This window comes from Macrobrachium rosenbergii, chromosome 50, assembly GCF_040412425.1.
Source record: "Macrobrachium rosenbergii isolate ZJJX-2024 chromosome 50, ASM4041242v1, whole genome shotgun sequence".
In the NCBI taxonomy this organism is placed as follows: Eukaryota; Metazoa; Arthropoda; class Malacostraca; order Decapoda; family Palaemonidae; genus Macrobrachium; species Macrobrachium rosenbergii.
This window is the reverse complement of record NC_089790.1, coordinates 1,407,265-1,428,069: the sequence shown is the minus strand read 5'-3', so window position 1 is coordinate 1,428,069 and position 20,805 is coordinate 1,407,265. Positions and strand designations below refer to the sequence as shown.

General features: G+C 38.2%; 1 protein-coding gene and 1 long non-coding RNA gene across 4 annotated transcripts; one reads left to right on the top strand and one right to left on the bottom strand.

Annotated features, from left to right (window-relative positions):
- Window positions 1-61: 61 nt before the first annotated feature.
- LOC136832483 (uncharacterized) lies at window positions 62-18,989 on the bottom strand. Of its 3 annotated transcripts, none has more exons than XR_010851234.1 (3): window positions 18,754-18,989; window positions 1,842-1,969; window positions 62-171 (listed from the first exon to the last, which is right to left on the bottom strand). It is a non-coding gene; the product is annotated as an uncharacterized lncRNA (long non-coding RNA). The 3 variants fall into 3 exon arrangements; XR_010851233.1 differs by lacking the exon at window positions 62-171 and adding an exon at window positions 889-1,011 and having other exon boundaries at window positions 18,754-18,988; XR_010851235.1 differs by lacking the exon at window positions 62-171 and adding an exon at window positions 1,034-1,261.
- Window positions 9,885-16,616, top strand: LOC136832864 (uncharacterized). The gene is made up of 7 exons (XM_067094525.1): window positions 9,885-9,928; window positions 10,279-10,369; window positions 11,159-11,317; window positions 14,837-15,091; window positions 15,491-15,646; window positions 16,044-16,153; window positions 16,367-16,616. The coding sequence occupies exons 1-7, from the start codon at window positions 9,885-9,887 to the stop codon at window positions 16,614-16,616; spliced, it is 1,065 nt and encodes a 354-aa protein (XP_066950626.1).
- Window positions 18,990-20,805: the final 1,816 nt, after the last annotated feature.

Genomic DNA, 20,805 nt, shown 5'->3' with positions numbered 1-20,805 from the left:
GCTCATGGGGACCATAATCACAAGATAACTTGAGGACCTTTTTAGTCCAGCAATCCGAAATCAGTCACTGTTTTCTTGCAGATGCTCACTTTTCATAAGAGTGGCATGAGTCTCCTTCCATGAAATCGACTTTGGCATCATGTTTCTCATTCTTCGTTTTATTTTCAAAACCTGAAATGAAAGAAAAAATGAAATACTGACATCCATAGCTCCAAGAATTGTTCTGTGAATAACAGCACTCCTAATGTTGGAGTGAGACTTATAAATGGAGTGAACTTGTGGTCATGTTAAAAAAAAATAATCAGAGGGCAAAATAACTAAACTTTCACAATGATTAGAAAATTGTGTCCTCTGTAAGAACAAATCAATGAGTCTCTTCTCTAGAAGGCAGGTATTATAAGGTTTTTATGCAATTCTCAGCCATTACTAGTTAATCCAAGAAAACTACAATAAAATTAAACATAATTTTCAGCACAAAATGAAAGAAGCTAATTAAATGAAAGACTGCACAGATTCCACTGACAAACTGACTGTAAATTTTCAGTTCCTGAAACTGCTTGTGAATTCTGAACTTTCTCAGTGACTAGAAAATTCTACCCTCAGTAAGAACACTACATTGCATTTCTCCCCTAGAAAGCAGGTATTAACGGTGTGGGTAAAAGTAATGGTCTTGTATCTAAAATACACACAATAGCACTCATACCTTAGATACCAGAACATAATAAACAAAAGAGTTTTAGAATCATAAAATAATTCTGATCAACATCTCACTGAGAAATCACAAAATAAGCAAACTCAACATTTCAAAAATTGCTCTACAAAACTCATAGTATTTTGTTTAAGATGTTCTACGTGCAATAAAAGGAAATAAAAAATACACCTACTCTATGTAAGAGTTTTTCCTTGGATTGAGACTTCTTCTTGAAGTCTTCACTTTGGCAACATGACACAGTTAGGACCACTCTTGTTTGGTAAACATGCCTTCCCAGAGACAAGTTGCAGTTTGTGTAACTGTAATTAATATGTAAATGTAATTAATATGCAATTAACCCCTGAAGTCCATCCAACAAGGAGTTTCCATACGCGATCTTCACAAGAAAGAGCACGGGTACGTCTGTTTCGAAAGGTTCATATCCCGTCCAGCAAGTGCAATGCCTCGTTAACGTATGGGTAACCCCGCCCCCCGGGCCAGTACTAAACACGGCGAAGGGATATTCCATCTGGCTGACAACAAACAAACCCACCGCCAGTATCAGAAGCCCTAAAAGTGTAGAAAAAACCAGTTTCCAAGGTAAAAACAGGTGCGGACCTAACGCTTAGAATTGCCTACTAACCTAACGTACCCTAACCTAACCTACCCTAAAAGGCCGTGTTACTTAGTCAGGGCTGGACCCCCGGGGTGAAGGAAACTCCACTTTCTACCAAAAGCTTCCCTATAACACTGTTCATGTGTGATAGCATTCCAGGATGGCCAGCTACAATTTCTGAGGTTAATTACAGGTTAATTACAGTCGACCAACAAAAAACAACATTAAATTCTTGATAAGCAACCAAAATACTATATAGGAAAAATCATCCATTTCTAAAGAAATACCACGTGCAGATCTATTACTTAGTTCTACCATATAAAGGAAACCTGAACATTTGGGAAAAAATTTGAATGAATTATATCATTGTTGAAATAATGATGGCAGCCCTAAACGCATTGGCACTTATTTCCAAATGTAATTAGGCCTAGGTTAGGAATAAAAATCCTTAAATCGGTGATATAATAAACTTACCTGCTCTCTTTATGAAAAATATTCAACACCAGCAGGAGCAAGGACTGACATATTACTAACCTTTAAGGTAATCTAAATCAGCAGACGACTTCCCCCGCAAGTCATCCTTGGGTTGCGATGGCCATCTTCATTTACCTCAGAAATCTTTCACTAACTCTTCGACCGGCGTCAATCCGGGCAAAGGTTACCTGTCGGGAAGATGGAAGCTGAGTGACGGGAATCGTTCAGAAAGGCGCTTTTCTCCCAATGTCCATCTTGGCATGGCTGTGGGTAGATGGGGGGCTGGGGTAGGTAGGAGGAGGTGGGGAAGAGGAAGGGTCTGCATGGGAAAAAAGGAGCAAAGAATGAATAATGTTTTGGCTCATTTTGACCCTTTGTCTCGTTTTCATCCATTTCAGATGTTGAGAGACGAAGAAAGGGGAGAATATAAACTGAAGTTTTTCCGATGGACAGCAATACTGGTTTGAATGTTTTATGTACACGATCCTTACAGAGTTTCATCGCAAAACAAAGCTTTGGAAGTAAAGGAGGTGTCAAAACGAGGAAGGTGGGAAGGGCGATAATGAAAATGTTTTGTGTCGTATTTGTGGAGAATTATTTTCCATATTAATTTTTCTCTTTGGCTTTGTTCAGAATATCCAACGTTTTAAGTTACAAATACAAGACACAAAATAGGCTACACAATATCAAGACCTGATAGATTCATCTCCTCATTGCAATAAAAGTTTCTGTAATTATCCATATATAACGTAAAGATAAATAATTAAGATAAACAATGAGTTTACCATTAAAAAGTGTAGCCTAAAATAAACAATAAGTGGATTAAATTAACCAGATATGTCAATATATATGGAGGAAAAACCTTAAGAAAACAATAGGGTAATTTAAAGGTTGAAAAAATAAATTGAAAATATTCTTATGAATATGAAGACGAAATTGACAGAATAGGAAATTTAAAGGTTGAAGAAAATAAGTAAAATATTCTTATATATACAAATATATTATATATATATATATATATATATATATATATATATATATATATATATATATATATAAATATATATATTCATATATATATATATATAAATAAATTTATAACAGACACAGTCTTTGTTACTAAAGAAAACACCAGTTTTTCGACTGCCAAATATATATTGGAAAAAGTGTTCCTTATTCCCCCTTTCATTTTACTTTTCCTATTATGCATCTTGTTTTCCTTTATCCTGCATTGCTGCAGGCAATACCTACAACCAAGAAATAAAGAATTCTCTAGACTTTGCCTGCAACGTTGCTCTGAGCCAGGTAAACACAACAGAACCCCGTTGATGTTTTTTCATCATCATGTAAAAATGAGCAAATTATTCAAATATATATTCGTTGAAGGTCAAAGTCTTAATGCGCATGCTCGGCCGTTTAAAACTACTGGACAGAGTTTGCTGTTGTTCTCATTCATTCGCGCACGAGACTCAAAGCGGCTCAAACCCAGCGGAGGAAACGCCTCTTTTTAGGTCAGAGAACAGACTTAACTCCCGGGCCTTGGAGATCAGTCGTAACAAGCGCTTCGCAAGTTCACCTTTTCTTAAGTAAGTGTTCGAGACTTATTAATTGCTGGAAGGCAAATCTATCCCAACATGCGGCTGTAAATGTGTACTGTTAACGATAATCTTCGTATTCCATTTTTTTATTTCTGTAAATGAATGTGATATTTTTAAGAACCTCTTCGTATTCGTAAGACCTTAATGGGAAATTTGAGCAAGGGTAAGTGGATATGTAAACAGTGCATATAAAAATGAAACAAAATTGTTATTGCTTTTAACTCCGTACATATATATATATATATATATATATATATATATATATATATATATATATATATATATATATATATATGAATGAATTTTATTACATCACCGTTATTCATATACAAGCATTAAGCTACAAATGTCCTTAATACCCAATTCGCTCTACCTCGGAAATAATATATTTTCATATATGTTAACCAAAGGGGAATTTTTTAGCTGATAAGAAGTTCGTCGTCTAGTGGGCTCGAACCACGGAAGACAAGAACTCAGGACTACAGTGACACGACTTAAACCACATGGCCACTGAGCGAATGGGCATTTAAAGGACATTTTTTGTAGCTTAATGCTTATATATATATAACTGATTTCAGTGTGCGTGTGCTTGTACATGATAAAAAAATTCATCATAATTTCAACTGCAAGCATCAAATACTCATTTTGTTTTGATTCAAGACATGCAGTCTGGTTCTCCCATCCGAACAGCTTTCAATTCAGACCGAATAAATCTGTTTTAAAATTTCCCAATGTACTTGCTGTAACACCCATAAAACTTTGGCAAAGTGACAAGCTGAAGGTTCTATAAATCTGACAATCTATGGTGTCGAAGCTTGCAGCAGACCTTGGCAGTCAGGTGCAAAGGGAAATGAATTACGATAATCCCAGAGGGCCAAGGTCATGGTATCATGATAATAGGTCTGTAATAATGGAAAAGTTTTGTGGATTACGATTTGGTGGCGTTATTGACAAACTGCAATCAGTAGGCTCATGTTTGTTTGGCAGTGAAAATTACCACATGAAATATGAAGTACCTGTTTCCAGAGCTTCTTAAAATTAGGCTTAAATGACGGCCTTTACGTTATACAGCTTGTCTAGTCTCTCCCATGAAATGCTGTAACTACTGAATGAAGGAAAATACAATACGGTATTGTTGTGTCAAAAGACATAATCAAGAAAGAATTAAAACTTTCCACCTCAAGTTCGCATTAAAGACACAATGAACAAACGAACAGGATAATTTAGCAATAAACATTCCACATCAAAATCCTTTCTCCATAATTAGAGGATAATATTCCTAATATTCACAATACTGGTGAATCTTGAATGAGATAAAGCCGTGGGAATGTTGAACTGAATGATAACAGTGGATGGCAGTCAGAAAATATACTGGTATAGTTCAGTGTGGTATTTCCAAGACACTAATGAACCTGGATTCAGAAAACCTTTCTTAAAAGAATGGTAACTGTTTTTCTTTTTCCAGAAATGGTAGCGAAAAGTGCGAGCAATAATTCCGAGGTCATTTCTCGACGAAAGAGAATCATTGCTCTCTGGGAGTCTGGGAGGTCACTGACTGAGATCGTGTGTGAAACAGGAATGTCAAGGAAGACAGTCTGGAAATGGGTCCATCGGTGGCACAGGGAAAAATCTCTGGAATCCAGACCACGCATCGGAAGGCCACGGTGCACTTCTGACCTGGAGGATGCTGCTATCTTGGCAGCTGTGATAAATCAGCCACCTCGATCAGCTGCGGAAGTGACCAGGCATCTTCTGCTGCGCTGCCACCCGGAGACAACACGAAGGCGTCTGCAGGAAAGAAATGTTCGCCGGTTGGTTCTGCCCAAAGAGAGAATACTCCCTCAAACGCTGAGGGATTCTCGCCTTGGGTTTGCGCTTCAGTACTCTGCCATGCCCGTAGATTTCTGGAGGACGGTTATATTTCTGGATGAAAAATCCTTTTCGCTCGTGGACGTGCGAGCGAAAAGACGCAAGAAATCGTTCAAATCTGGCAGTACCCTTGACGAACAATCAAAGGAGACGCCCACCAACCATAAGATCATATCATTCTGGGGCTGGATGTGGGCTTACGGGCCAGGAGAACTGGTCGTCACTGAGAAAAGGCTGACTGGTGTGGAATACGTCCGCATCTTAGAAGACGTTCTCCTGCCTACAGTTCGAGTCATGGCTCTCCCAGCACCCAGTCCAATCAGACTCGTTCACGACAGGAGCGCCGTTCACAAGAGCAACCGTGTCAGGGAATGGGTCAGGAAACATCCTGAGGTCGAGTTCCTTGACTGGCCTGCCATGGGGTACGATATGAACCCGATTAAAAGCCTGTGGAGGAGGATGCATCGGGAGTGGGTTACAGAAGAAAACGGTTACAGAAACTTCCAAGACGCGGCAAAAGAAGCTTGGGAAAGGATCCGGAGGAATCCTTCTTCCTGCATGGATCTTATCCAGTCTGTACCCAAGAGACTTAATGACGTCATTGCAAATCAGGGGGGGCTAATCTCCCGTGAACCAATAAAATCTCAGTAGATTCATTCCTTTCTCATTGACCCACTACAGGGCATTTTTTTTTTTTCGTTCTGGCGTTTTATGGCAGAAATAACAGTATTTATAATCTGACCTATGCATATTATAATGTGCCAAAAATTAATGGGCAGAATATCTTATGATGTGTATCATAATCATATCTCTGCAACATCATTGCACCATAAATCATATTTCTTCAACACATGTCTGCTTGTGTCCATGGTATATAAAGATATGCCTCTCTACCATTTAACAGCAAACATGCAAACCGCATATATTGCCCAATTTCAAGAGGATATACCCCGAATGGAAGCTATTCCAGCCTTTAAATCAAGCACAAACGAACCAAGGACATGGGAAATCGCAATACTGAATGTCTGAAATAACAAGAAATCTGCGTACGTTTTTATCATAAATATTTAAAGGATCTTAAGCTATTGTGCTATTTAAGAACTCTCGTATCAGTATGTGTAAATATATTTATAGTGTAATCAATATTTCTCGAAGTGATAAAACCAGATGAGGCAGATTGTCAAAGCAACAAGTCGGAAATATTCGAAAGGAGCTTAAAATCCCCTTCAGCTAATATGTCCGTTGGAAAAAAGTTAAGTATACCATAGTTTTACCGGAATTCGTGATAAGATTTACTGGGAGCACTACTGTATTTTGAAAAATGTCCCTTCACAAGGTGGAATCTGAAATTATAAACAAAGCCATGAATAGCTCTGGGAAAATATGGCACGTGAAAAATATTGTAAAGCTCGAGCGCTTAGATAATCTCTGAAAACTTCCGATCTACAAACGTTCATCACACTGTACTTGAAGAATCGGTTTCATTTCAAACATTTCATTGTCTGGTGGGGGATTTGTTCAAAGTCTGTGTTCAGTCATGGAAATAATTGTTCCAAGTCTGTGTTCAGTCATGGAAATAATTGTTCAAAGTCTGTGTTCAATCATAGACATAATTGTTCAAAGTCTGTGTTCAATCATAGAATAATTGTTCAAAGTCTGTGTTCAATTACAGAAATAATAATTTTTTTAAGATAAGAACATCATGGAAAGACCAATTTTTCTAATAGCAGGGTAAATAAGCATCAAATTAAGCCCGACTGAATGAATATTACCATTTCCTAATAGCATAATGTTATTTACTGCTAGGGATATTTATAATATCGCATCAATACACTCCAGATTCACGTTGCTGAGTCAAGTTAAGTATACCTTAGTTTGAAACCACAATAATACGAAGACAGGCAATAAGTGAATTTGCCGGTAATGAAACTGTGTATCAAATCTCTTTTCATTTTTGAATTTTGCTTTTAAATGCCAGCTACAATTAATGACAATACCAACAGCCATATTTGATCATCACTGAAATCTGACTGACATCTGATTCCTTCAGATAAAACGGTACGGCAAAGGAATTTGAGTTTTCCGTTTTGATGCAGAATATATGACCTCTTAATGAAACTACCTCGATCAGAAATAATCTGGAATTGAAGGAGTTTCCAAATCCAAATTGATCAGAATTTTTCTTCCGAGTCTCTCATAGCACTATGCAATCAGTGCTAGAAAACACCTGGAAAAGGCTCGTTAAAAACAGCGACCCCGACTATGAATTAAGTTGAGAAGAAAATGGAGCCGTTATCAGCATTTTCTATCAAGACAATTTATCAATAGTTTTTCTGAACCATGAAGGTGTTGAAAAATATTTTACGTCAATATACCGATATTTTTTTCGTGAAACAGGTTGGATGCTAAAAATATATTGAATCAATGTGTCAACACTGCTAAACCAGATATGGTGTTAACGAATATTTTAAATCGATTGTCAATATCTAATTAGACCAAGTATGCTCTGTATGAAAATGTTAATCTAATGCATCAGTAACCTTCTAATACAACCAGGATGTTAATATTTGGAATCAGTTCACAAAATTTCACTTCACTCAGTTTTAATGCAAATGTGATTCGTGACACTGGAAATAAATTGTGATATCGACAATTTAACAATATCCGTACCTGATCTCTTAAAAAACAATATATATATATATATATATATATATATATATATATATATATATATATATATATATATATATATATACATATATATATATATATATATATATATATATATATATATACATATATATATATATATATATATATATATATATATATATATATATATATATATATATAATACATTTACACATACACACACACACACACACACACACAAGATATATATATATATATATATATATATATATACATATATATACATATATTGACATTTGTACACGATACATTTGCTTTTCGTTTTACATAGGAATTGATTAAAAAGTATCATGCCAAGAATAAAACGTATTTTAAGGTGAAATCTGAGAAATGCAAAATATGCCATGAAAGTGACTCCTAAACAAGATATGTACTAATCGAAAATTAATAATAATAATAATAATAATAATAATAATAATAATAATAATAATAATAATAATAATAATAATACAGATGTTAAATGAACCTGAAAGCTATGAGTTTGGTATGAGACTTATTGTAAGTGTTTATCTGGGAGACCTCTCACTCTGAAGCTAAGGCAAGCTCGCAAGAATATGTTTTGAGGGTTCGAGCAGTCAAGTCAATCTCTATATAACTCATATTCACTATTTTCAATACAATTTTTCTTCGATGGTATATGTAGCGTTTCCTTCAGCGAACAAACGTAAGATTATTACAGGCAGAAATCATACGATGTCTCACCTTGCGGAATGACTAAACGAGTGTCAGATCGACTTGATGTGTTTCTGATCACGAACTTAACCATTGTAAGATACCGATTTTCAGTGATTATTCCCATAACCGAGGTTGAAGATTCTTGACCTTTCCTTTGATGAATCGATGTTAGTCGTATGTCAAAGGATATTTGAAAGATTGAAAAAATGAAAAAACAAATATGCAGATTTCACCATAATCAGTACAATCATTAACAGAATTCATTTCGTCTTTCTCATTAGAATAGCAGGGCTTTGCTAACAGTTGGCCATTCTTATGTCTCCACAGCGATCCTAGGAATGGGATGGCCAATCATTTCTGGGATAACTTTGGCTGTTGTTGGCTTTGCAATCGGAAGTAACGAGGCTGCAGCAACAAACAAGACTTGCCTAAAAGTTGCAGTTGAGACAGTAAGTAATTCTCTCTCTCTCTCTGTAAATGTGTAAAGGTATTTTATGTACTTGCTTCATACGCTTTCCATTTAGATTATTATCTTTAGACTGCAACTTCATTTAACAACAGTAAGGGGAATCTCTCTGATCTTTATATAAATCAGTTACGTAGATTCTTCATATTATGTACAGTATTCTCTCTTCTTCTCCTTCGTAACTGACATAGCGATACTTATAAAATTTTCATTAAGTATGCAATGTGGTGGTTAAAGAACCGGCCTCTCTCCTACAACTCCAGGGAACACTGGCAAAAATTATGCCTATAAAATAAGATGTACTAGAGTCAAGGGCTTGGTCGTATTCTAGGAAAGGGTTGAAAAACCATGAACGGTTCTTTTACTGGAGAGGGAAAGTATCAACAACATCAAGAAAGAGGAAATATGTTTTAATATGTAGGTTTACCGTTTCAGCTACCAGATTTCCTCACAGTTTTGAATTAATATTAGTATTGTGAATGATGATGGAGGAAGACAGGGTTTTGTTAGTAAGAAATAGTAAAAAAATAAACTAAACAACAGAGCAGGAGACGAAGCAGGAGGTAAACATTAGAGAAGCAATTGGGCTTCCTGTACATTCAAAGCTTTAACTATAGACAAGGAATAGACTAGTTCAAGACAGGTCTTGCAAAACAAGGATGGCCAAAGCATTTTGGCATGTAATATATATCTTATAGGATTCATGCCTTCATTCACTAATTGCAGTTCGAGCCATTCGTGTTGGTCGAAGATGAATCGGAGAATTTTCGCGTTTCCGGCATCATGACGGATGTTCTGCAAATCATTGGAGAGAAACTTGGCAGATGGTAAGTCTCAGTGCTAGCCAGGAGTCGCTGTCAGTTACGGCAGTACATTTGATGTTTCCTAAAGCAATTCATTCTGTCACTGCATCATCTGATATCCATAAGGAAATCCTGCACCCAAATTCTACTTTATTTGTTCCGCAAGTTTTGGAAACATCTGTGGGATGCTGGGAAACACAAGTAGTACAGTCTTGACTTGTGTGACTTCTTGCATCAGCTGTTTCAGAAATAAAAATTACTTGAAATGTTCGCATCTTGCAAAATTGCGAGAAGAATATTATCTTGCTTTATTCAACTGTTTAAGGATGGAACTAAGTAAGGAATAAACATAATCTTTCCCTTATCGTTCACAGCGTTGAATTCAAGAGAAGTCAGTTTCGAGGGATGGGAATTCGTCTAGCCAACGGTTCTTGGATTGGAGTCCTGGGGCTTGTTCATAAAAAGGTTAGTTCAAGATATTCCTTTGCAGTTGCCTTATATCTTGATAATGTCTTAATAGGCGCGTGAATAAACACAACAAGAAATGTATTATATATTTATATATGTGTGCGTGTGTGCATACATGCTTGCATATGCTCGCGTGCTTGCACTTTGTAAAAGTCACTCGAGTTGCCAAATGATGGGCATAAAACACGCATCAAACCACGAAGTACTTTCGTATTTCTATTGGTATCTTCAGGTTCACAATGAGTCAGTTTTTGAATGAGCTAAGATGAACTGGATTTTGAAAAAGGTGATCATGTCAGGTCAGTGGAAAAGAGACCAGAGCGTATGACCAAATTTAACCCCTTTTTTATACTGCATTGGCCTTTGCTCAGTCAGTTCTGTGGTCAGAGCTAAATCCGAGGATTGCCGAGCAGATAACGGGGGGGACTTTCTTAGACCGTATTTTTCTGATATCATGATAGCATCGGAACTCCTACCGTAGACGAGTTCATGGAATTCTGCGGGGAGATGATGTATTGTTATTATTTGCTTTGCTAATTACAAAGCCGCTTCTCGTAAGCTGCTAACAGGAAGGTCATTACTTTTAATATGAATATGAACAATATCTATACTTCAATATTTCCCTCTCTTTAAAATATACAGACGTATAAGTTCGGTCATGCATGAATGTGCCTACTTATTTGTATGAGCGCCTGTTCGTGCATTCCACCGTGTTTATATATGCATGTTCATGATCATCCACAAACTCATGCAAATTTCTCTTAACCCTTTCCTCTGCTGTGTCAGGAGGTGGACTTTTCGGGATCCATCATGGCCATAAATGACGAAAGGGTTCGCACTTTCGATTACAGTACCACGATCTTCATGGACGACAGGATACTCGTCCATAAGTGGCCTGGAATCCAGCCCACGATCGACGGACTGTTCAAACCCTTCACTCCTGAGGTAAGAGCGGCTGAAGAATACCTTGTAATCTTTGTGGCCTCACTATACTACCCAAGGAATCCCCGTGCCATTGCTTCCAGTTAGATGACTAGGGCCTCGTTGTCATTGTTTCAAGAGACATACATTGAGAAGCCGTCATTTCATTTTAAGGGTACTTACCGTTTTCTCCTAGATGTATGTACAAAAACTTCACCCATATATATATACAGTATATGTATATATATATATATATTCATGAAGCTACAAATGTCGCTTAATATCGCAATCCACGCTACCTCGGTATATCTCCGTTGGAGAATTGTCGCCGAAGGGAATTTATATAAGTGATAAATGAATGGAATCGTGGGGACACGAACCCGCGACGAAAGCCTATTCAGCGACTCCAGTTGACGTAAACCATTGAGCCATCAGAGAGGGTATAAGTCTTTTGCCGAGATGTCGTACTGCTTTTACCCGTCGTGAGCGGGGAAAGTGTACTAGCCTCGACAATGACCCACCTCCGCCATGACAGTTCATTGGTACGTTTGGAACACGCAGCTCTTGTTATGAAATTTTTATCACACCGTGATTTTATACAATCATGAAGCTACAAATGTCGCTTAATATCGCAATCCACGCTACCTCGGTATATCTCCGTTGGAGAATTGTCGCCGAAGGAATTTATATAAGTGATAAATGAATTGGAATCGTGGGGACACGAACCCGCGACGAAAGCCTATTCAGCGACTCCAGTTGACGTAAACCATTGAGCCATCAAGAGAGGTATAAGTCTTTTGCCGAGATGTCGTACTGCTTTTACCCGTCGTGAGCGGGGAAAGTGTACTAGCCTCGACAATGACCCACCTCCGCCATGACAGTTCATTGGTACGTTTGGAACACGCAGCTCTTGTTATGAAATTTTTATCACACCGTGATTTTTATACAATCATGAAGCTACAAATGTCGCTTAATATCGCAATCCACGCTACCTCAGTATATCTCGTTGGAGAATTGTCGCCGAAGGGGAATTTATATAAGTGATAAATGAATTGGAATCGTGGGGACACGAACCCGCGACGAAAGCCTATTCAGCGACTCCAGTTGACGTAAACCATTGAGCCATCAAGAGGGTATAAGTCTTTTGCCGAGATGTCGTACTGCTTTTACCCGTCGTGAGCGGGAAAGTGTACTAGCCTCGACAATGACCCACCTCCGCCATGACAGTTCATTGGTACGTTTGGAACACGCAGCTCTTGTTATGAAATTTTTATCACACGGAGATATACCGAGGTAGCGTGGATTGCGATATTAAGCGACATTTGTAGCTTCATGATTGTATAAAAATCACGGTGTGATAAAAATTTCATAACAAGAGCTGCGTGTTCCAAACGTACCAATGAACTGTCATGGCGGAGGTGGGTCATTGTCGAGGCTAGTACACTTTCCGCTCACGACGGGTAAAAGCAGTACGACATCTCGGCAAAAGACTTATACCCTCTGATGGCTCAATGGTTTACGTCAACTGGAGTCGCTGAATAGGCTTTCGTCGCGGGTTCGTGTCCCCACGATTCCAATTCATTTATCACTTATATAAATTCCCTTCGGCGACAATTCTCCAACGGAGATATACCGAGGTAGCGTGGATTGCGATATTAAGCGACATTTGTAGCTTCATGATTGTATAAAATCACGGTGTGATAAAAATTTCATAACAAGAGCTGCGTGTTCCAAACGTACCAATGAACTGTCATGGCGGAGGTGGGTCATTGTCGAGGCTAGTACACTTTCCCGCTCACGACGGGTAAAAGCAGTACGACATCTCGGCAAAAGACTTATACCCTCTCTTGATGGCTCAATGGTTTACGTCAACTGGAGTCGCTGAATAGGCTTTCGTCGCGGGTTCGTGTCCCCACGATTCCAATTCATTTATCACTTATATAAATTCCCTTCGGCGACAATTCTCCAACGGAGATATACCGAGGTAGCGTGGATTGCGATATTAAGCGACATTTGTAGCTTCATGATTGTATAAAAATCACGGTGTGATAAAAATTTCATAACAAGAGCTGCGTGTTCCAAACGTACCAATGAACTGTCATGGCGGAGGTGGGTCATTGTCGAGGCTAGTACACTTTCCCCGCTCACGACGGGTAAAAGCAGTACGACATCTCGGCAAAAGACTTATACCCTCTCTTGATGGCTCAATGGTTTACGTCAACTGGAGTCGCTGAATAGGCTTTCGTCGCGGGTTCGTGTCCCCACGATTCCAATTCATTTATCACTTATATAAATTCCCCTTCGGCGACAATTCTCCAACGGAGATATACCGAGGTAGCGTGGATTGCGATATTAAGCGACATTTGTAGCTTCATGATTGTATAAAAATCACGGTGTGATAAAACTTCATAACAAGAGCTGCGTGTTCCAAACGTACCAATGAACTGTCATGGCGGAGGTGGGTCATTGTCGAGGCTAGTACACTTTCCCCGCTCACGACGGGTAAAAGCAGTACGACATCTCGGCAAAAGACTTATACCCTCTCTTGATGGCTCAATGGTTTACGTCAACTGGAGTCGCTGAATAGGCTTTCGTCGCGGGTTCGTGTCCCCACGATTCCAATTCATTTATCACTTATATAAATTCCCTTCGGCGACAATTCTCCAACGGAGATATACCGAGGTAGCGTGGATTGCGATATTAAGCGACATTTGTAGCTTCATGATTGTATAAAAATCACGGTGTGATAAAAATTTCATATATATATATATATATATATATATATATATATATATATATATATATATATATATATATATATATATATATATATATGGATGAGGTTTTCGTGCATACTTCTATCAGATTCTTGTATGAACTCTTAAAATTATAGGAGAGATTTATATAGACATTATATATATATGTGTGCATGTGTGTGTTTTGTCACTGGTAAATACCATTATTATTCGTAGCCAAGTGAACAGGGCCACATTTCTCCTTGTTCGTGTATCAAGCTTTTCGAAAATAATTCCCACCTTCGACCGACAGGTTTGGCTCTACTTTGGGTTAATGACGATAGCGGCTTGCTGCGTAATGGTCGTCATCCACCGAGAGAGAATGAAATTAGATTACGGAACGAGGTAAGCAAGACAATGAAAGACTGACAACGAGGTAAGAAAGATAGTGAAAGACTGACCCAAGCAAACACAGGCATTCGTTCAAAAGAGTGTCACAGCTTCGATTGGTTTTCAAGAGATAAATTCTGATGAAAAAAAAAAAAAGGTTTAAATGCTTTTCTCATTTCTAATACAGCCTGGTGCAGGTACGAGGAACCAAGGAGGAGGTGGCCGTTGAGAAAGAAGGTTTTCTTCGAAGTTTGTGGAACGTGTGTATCTGGATTTACGGATCGATTCTCGCTCAGGGTGAGGAATTCTTTCAACTTCCCTGTCTATTTGTCTTATCAACAGCAAATTCTAACCACAGACACACATCCAGTTTATGGATCCAAATAAAGCTGCGTCATGACACTTATCACGGTTGCACACAGGTAGACATCAACAAGTTCCCTCTTCTCGTCTTCCAGCCTATTCCTGGAACCCGACAGGGAACTCAGTCAGAGTGATGACTTGTCTTTGGCTTCTGATGTCACTGGTGATCAACACCGTCTACAGGAGTAACCTGATGTCCATGCTTATCCTGCCGAAGGTGCAGCTGCCCTTCGATTCGCTGGAGGAACTCATCCAGTCGGGGATCAAGACTTTCGTTCCTCTACAGAGTATCATGTATAATGCGATGATGGTCAGTTGACCTTGATGCAACTGGGTTAAATGATAAGAGCCGTATTAAGTTGTGGCTGGAATAATAATAATAATAATAATAATAATAATAATAATAATAATAATAATAATAATAATAATATTATTATTATTATTATTATTATTATTATTATTATTATTATTATTATTATTATTAAAGGAAACAGACTCTATTTAAAATAGATCTTAGTAAGACAATTTAAAAAAATGTTTTAAGCTAATTTATATATATTATCTACAGCTGATAGAAATTAAAGTTTTTATTTTTTGTAGATCCAACATTCAAGGTCAATGCCAAACTTGAGAGAGTCTAAGATTGGGAACACATCACCGACGGGACATTTCGCGTTTGACAAACCCACCTCGTTCTCTTCAACAACAGGCCGCCCCCGTGGGAGCCCCCCTGAACCGGCTACGGGCGCAAGCTCTGTTTCACTACGACACCCAAAAGGCCACGAGAGATATCCTCGACGGGAAATGCGCCGGGTTCGTGGGACAGGCGTCCTTCCGATACGTTATGCACAAAGTCTTCAAGATGGTGAGTCTCTCGTCTCTCTTCTGAAGCGGGCCATAAAATTTGGGCCAAAGACCAAGCGCTTGGGACCTAATAGGTCGTTCAGCGCTGGAAGGGAAATTGGGAGTTGAAAGGTTTGCAGGTGTAACGGGAGGAAAACCTCTCAGTGGCACTATGAAACAATTGGTGGGCGACAGTGGGAAAGTAGGATGACAGAGAATATGAACAGAAGTACAGTAAAGGGAATGCGAGGGGTTGCAGCTGGCGACTTAGTATAAGTTATGATACTAAAATCATTCCTTACAACCGCTCATTCCAAACAACATATTTTCATGAATCATAACTGCTGACAATAAACTTAACAATCTTAGCGTGTAATTTATATGACTATTACTTCTCAATTTATCTCGTCATTTCGCAGACCGGCAAGTGCCCGGACATCTACATGGCGTCTGAGATTTTCTTCGGGGGAAATCCGTGCAGTATGGCATTCCCTAAGGGGTCTCCATTGCTCCGCAAGATAAATCCAATGTAATTAGCCGTTAAATGCCACAGATAAGCTAATCAAGTCTGACAAAGTCCTCGGGAAAAGGAAGAAAGTTTAAGGGACTTTTTCTACCTGATAGTTTTTTTTTTTTTACGGATTTTACTGCATATAGGAAATAAATCTTATATCGAATGAAATTTCAATTACTGCTAAGCGTCAATCACAGTTTATAATTGTACTCCATTCGCTCTCCGCAGGTTAACGAGGTTAAAGGAACACGGGATTTTAAGCTTTATGTACAACACGGCCATAGCTCACTCCATCCACTGCTCCAAACTCCAAGTAGGCAACACCTCCCGTGCCTTGGAGCTCAGAGATTTCTACGGAGTGTTTCTCATATACATCGCGGGTGAGTTTTGGGTGATGAGCGAGTCTTACGCGAGTCACGAGTGGGTGTTATTTCGAGTGATTCTTATGCGAGTCAAGGATGAAATGTATTTCAAGTGATTCTTGTACAAGTCAAGGGTGAGTAATATTGCGTTTTTCCCATAATAGTGATTTGCTATTAAGTATCAGTTATCAGCATTGAGGGTGAGTGTTTTGGAAATGTTTTTAAAGTATATTGCACTGTCAGTGAGTTTTATCTTGATTACTGTTCATTTTGAATCATTCAATTATATCCCGACGAATGAAAATCTCAATCATTCGGTTGACTGTCTACAAAGACGGGTCTACTTTTTAGACGCAATATTTTGCTCGTAAAAATTCTGTCCTGCTTTGATTACCTCATATATTATAGTGACAATATAATAGTTCGTTGGGATGATAAACAACAATAAAAACACAATAGCGTGAAACACAGTTATAAAAGTAGGCCTTACTATTCAAATATCAGTATCCTAAATGAGTGAAAATTCAGTGGGCCACAGGATTTCGGAAAATATTTTGTTAAAATGGTCAGCGAATATGACAAACGAGCTTGTCGCTCGCTGGAACACCGCTGCTGTCTCACCTACCTACCTACCCCTCCCCCACCCGGTGCAGACAGATTATAGGAGGAGGGGGAGACGTCCTCCCCTACCACCAGGTTCCCCTAACAACACCGGCCCCAACCCGGGGCAGACAAACAGGGTTTCAGGGGGCGTGTAGCTGTGTCACGTCTCCCCTATTGTCACCCAGGGAAGGACCAGCAAGATCCATTCGGATTTTAGTATTATAGATTGAGATGGTGAGATCAACAACTAAAAAATATATACAGTATATATATATATATCGTGAGACTCCATTCAACCTATAGTCTATTTCATTCCATCTGTCAACTCACCAACATTAGTTTTAGGTGGGTGTGGGGTGTGTTTCCGATATCGTAGACATATTGCAATAAAGACGCAAAATATTCCTTCCGTGATATATCTGAATGCTTATATCCACAACGAACTCCCATCACCTTCTTTAGATCATAAACATGCCGATTATTACGGGTAATACAACATCAGACGCACACGAATGACCAGATTATAAACAAACAATCTAAACAGGCACAACGCAATCGAACGATGGTCTTTAAATAATCATTTAAGATCCCTAGTCTAATGGAGATGTGTTTAGCTATGATCACTTCCTTATGGGGTATATATTCAAGCGTGGAAATTTCAAATTTTGTCGAAAACACGAAAACTGATTGGCTACATACTGGTTCCTTTTTGACAAGTGGAACGGAAACTCCCTTTTCACAATGATAAAATACTGCTTTTATATTTATAAAAGCTGTCAAATGTAAAAAAAAAAAAAAAAGTAATTGGATTCCAGTCAAATTCCCAACGATTGCACGGCGTTCTAATATAGATATGACAAACTTTCAAACATCAGTAAATTAATGCCAACTATTACAAATTAGAAGTACGGAAACGTCCAGCAATTTAAGAGTGTAGGCCTACTTTATATCAAAGATAATCATTTAACATTCAAAACTTTGTTTCTCTGGTCAAAATGGGGTTATCTACAAAATCATCCTTCCCAGTAGCTAGTAGCCATGAAGAGCTAGGCCTATGAAATGCAATTTATCATGCCGGGGAACTTGGTAAAATTTTGTAAGCTACCAATATAAAATAATACCACGTAACCTATGGGAGTTTTGCTGTATTAACTATGGAATTTTTGGGGGGCAGTATTGTCTGACCTTTTAGGTCATAATTTGATGAAGAGCTCCTTTTAAAAATGCAGGTTACAAATTCACATCGCGTAATGGCAACTTATAATACCCGGAACTTAACCTTCCTTGCTGAGGTGATTATGATAGACCTAGATAGACCTATTGCTGTCCCTGACCTTTTGTGCCCCAAAAAAAATTACAACAGAGGTCAAGAGCAGCTTGACCTATTGTAATTACTTTAAACAATGGCGATGAAGTTCCCTGGCATGGTAAATGATTTCATAACCCTATTAAGAAGGATGACTTTGCAGACAAATTTATTTTTTGACCAAAGACAGAAATTTTTGCCTGAAATGTTTGTCCGTGATTATCTTTGATACGACATAGGGCTTTTAATTACCTTTATTTTGTGTGAATCGGAATTTATACATTTTCTATATAAGTTCATTTTGTAGGAGAAACAAATTTCGAATATATAAAAAAAAAACTTACCGGTTTCATTTGTATCTTCTTCAATATCAGCATCGAACCGGTTGTCTGGGCCTATGGGGTTTCTCGATCCTTTAAAAACAGCATTTCGTATTAAAAAAAAAAAAAAAAAGGTTTGACTCTTTCATCAGATGCTAAATCACGTCTCTTCAAACTTTCCGAAATCTGGGCGTAAGGACCACAATTTCCCGGAGCTCCTGACGAGCGTCCTGACGGCGTCGTAGCAAGCGGGATACTGAGTTAAAGAACAGTTGACAGTTGACTCTTGACACCCGTGAGACTCATAAGAATCCAACTTGGCGCCAAATTTTGTAATAAGTCTTCAAAATGCAGTTCATAATTTATCTAAACGTGATTACGTGAACAGTTGAACTGCCTTGCGACTCAGAAGACCCCAAGGTTTTCCTTCAACTTGGCGCCAAATTTTGCAATAAGCCTTCAAAATCCAACTCAAAATTTATCCGCAATGCAGCTCAAATTTGGTCCGCAATGCAGCTCAAAATTTATCCGCAACGCCGATTTCTTAACATAGTTAATCGCCTAAGGGGGACCTTTTATATAGTACAGCAAAAATATAAAGTAACAAGTGCTGCTTTCCTATAATGTTACTTATATAAATCATCAGCCAGTTCTTTCAGTACTGATTCTCGTGACTTCTTCATATGACTGTTTTGGCGTTTGATGCTAAGTCTAACACGAATTCGTCTTTTGCTTTATTCATTTCTCAAGTCATTCCCCGTTTTTCAAACAGGCCTAGCTCTCTCACTGGTCGTGTTTGCAATGGAAAAGTTCGTTGAAGACACCACGCGAATGAGACCAAAACTCCGGGGCCTCGACTATCGCTAGTGAAGGAAGCAAAACCTTCTTCTGGGTATATATTCGTATATACTCGTGTATATATATATATATATATATATATATATATATATATATATATATATATATATATGTGTGTGTGTATTATGAATAAATGCACATTTTAGAGTGGAAAAAAGAAAACTTATTCTCATTGCAAGCTAAGCATGCGTAACTCCACCTAGAATACATAACTGCATGAGTTACGCACATAACTCACAGGGTTGACTCTTCGGTGCTTTAAAACAGTTTTGTTTTCATATATCAAATGGTAAGCACAACATGCACAATGGTACTTTATTTATACTTAAATGTTATGTGGATATTTTAACGTTTAAACGCACGTACATGTCGTCTGCTATGAATTATCTTGCTCACTCGGTCTAGCAAAGCAAGGAACATAGCCGATTAACAGTCTTTCTCTTTTGTATAAAAATGGTTTCATACGAATGACTTTGCATTTGTAATAAGAGTGATAGTAATTCTTTCTCTATAAGAAAAGGAACTTTTGTCTTTCCCAGAATGAGAAATTTCATTTACGTTCTAATAACAAGCGCTCTCTCTACCCCCGAGAGAAGAGCTGCGTTCCCCAGAAAAGAGACTTCACTAAAAATTGTACTGAAAATGATGTAGTAGCACCTGGAAACAATGAAAATAATGGCAGTATGATAGTAGTAGCAGCAGCTGTCTTTATAAGAAACGAACTACTGCCTTTTTGTTTCTCCAGGTATTTGTGGAAGTAGGCGAAGTGGCAAGAGGAAGTAAGCCAGGTGTTCGCTTTCAGAACCTGTTGTTGGTGGACTCCTACCCTCATCATCTGTATTCGCCTCTTCTCTGCAACGGCTTCATTTTTTAAGTGAAAAGCCTCTTCCCAGTCTTGTTGTCACTCACACTGTTGTGTTTATATTTGACATGAGCATCTTCAGAGGTTCAGGCTAAGACACCATCATAACAGGACACCATTCTAGAAGCAGATGACGCCTTGATACTTACTTATTGGATGTTTAGTCCCAGCCTAAAGTTAAGTCTACTCAAATCTGGATTCCGTTTGATATGTGCTTACCATTAACAATCGTAACTATTGATATGGCGCTTTGAAACGTGTAACAGAACACAAAGCTGGGAAAAAAAGTCACACTTCTCTTGTTTTATTGTCTTTCCCTAAAACACCTTTGATACAATAGATATTAGGTCAGTCCA

Excerpts from the sequence above, each read along its gene's own strand:
- LOC136832864 (XM_067094525.1), top strand. The coding sequence starts at position 9,885 with ATGACGGATGTTCTGCAAATCATTGGAGAGAAACTTGGCAGATG. Across the intron at positions 9,929-10,278 it reads GGAGAGAAACTTGGCAGATG|CGTTGAATTCAAGAGAAGTC; the intron begins GTAAGTCTCAGT and ends TATCGTTCACAG. Across the intron at positions 16,154-16,366 it reads CTCCGCAAGATAAATCCAAT|GTTAACGAGGTTAAAGGAAC; the intron begins GTAATTAGCCGT and ends CGCTCTCCGCAG.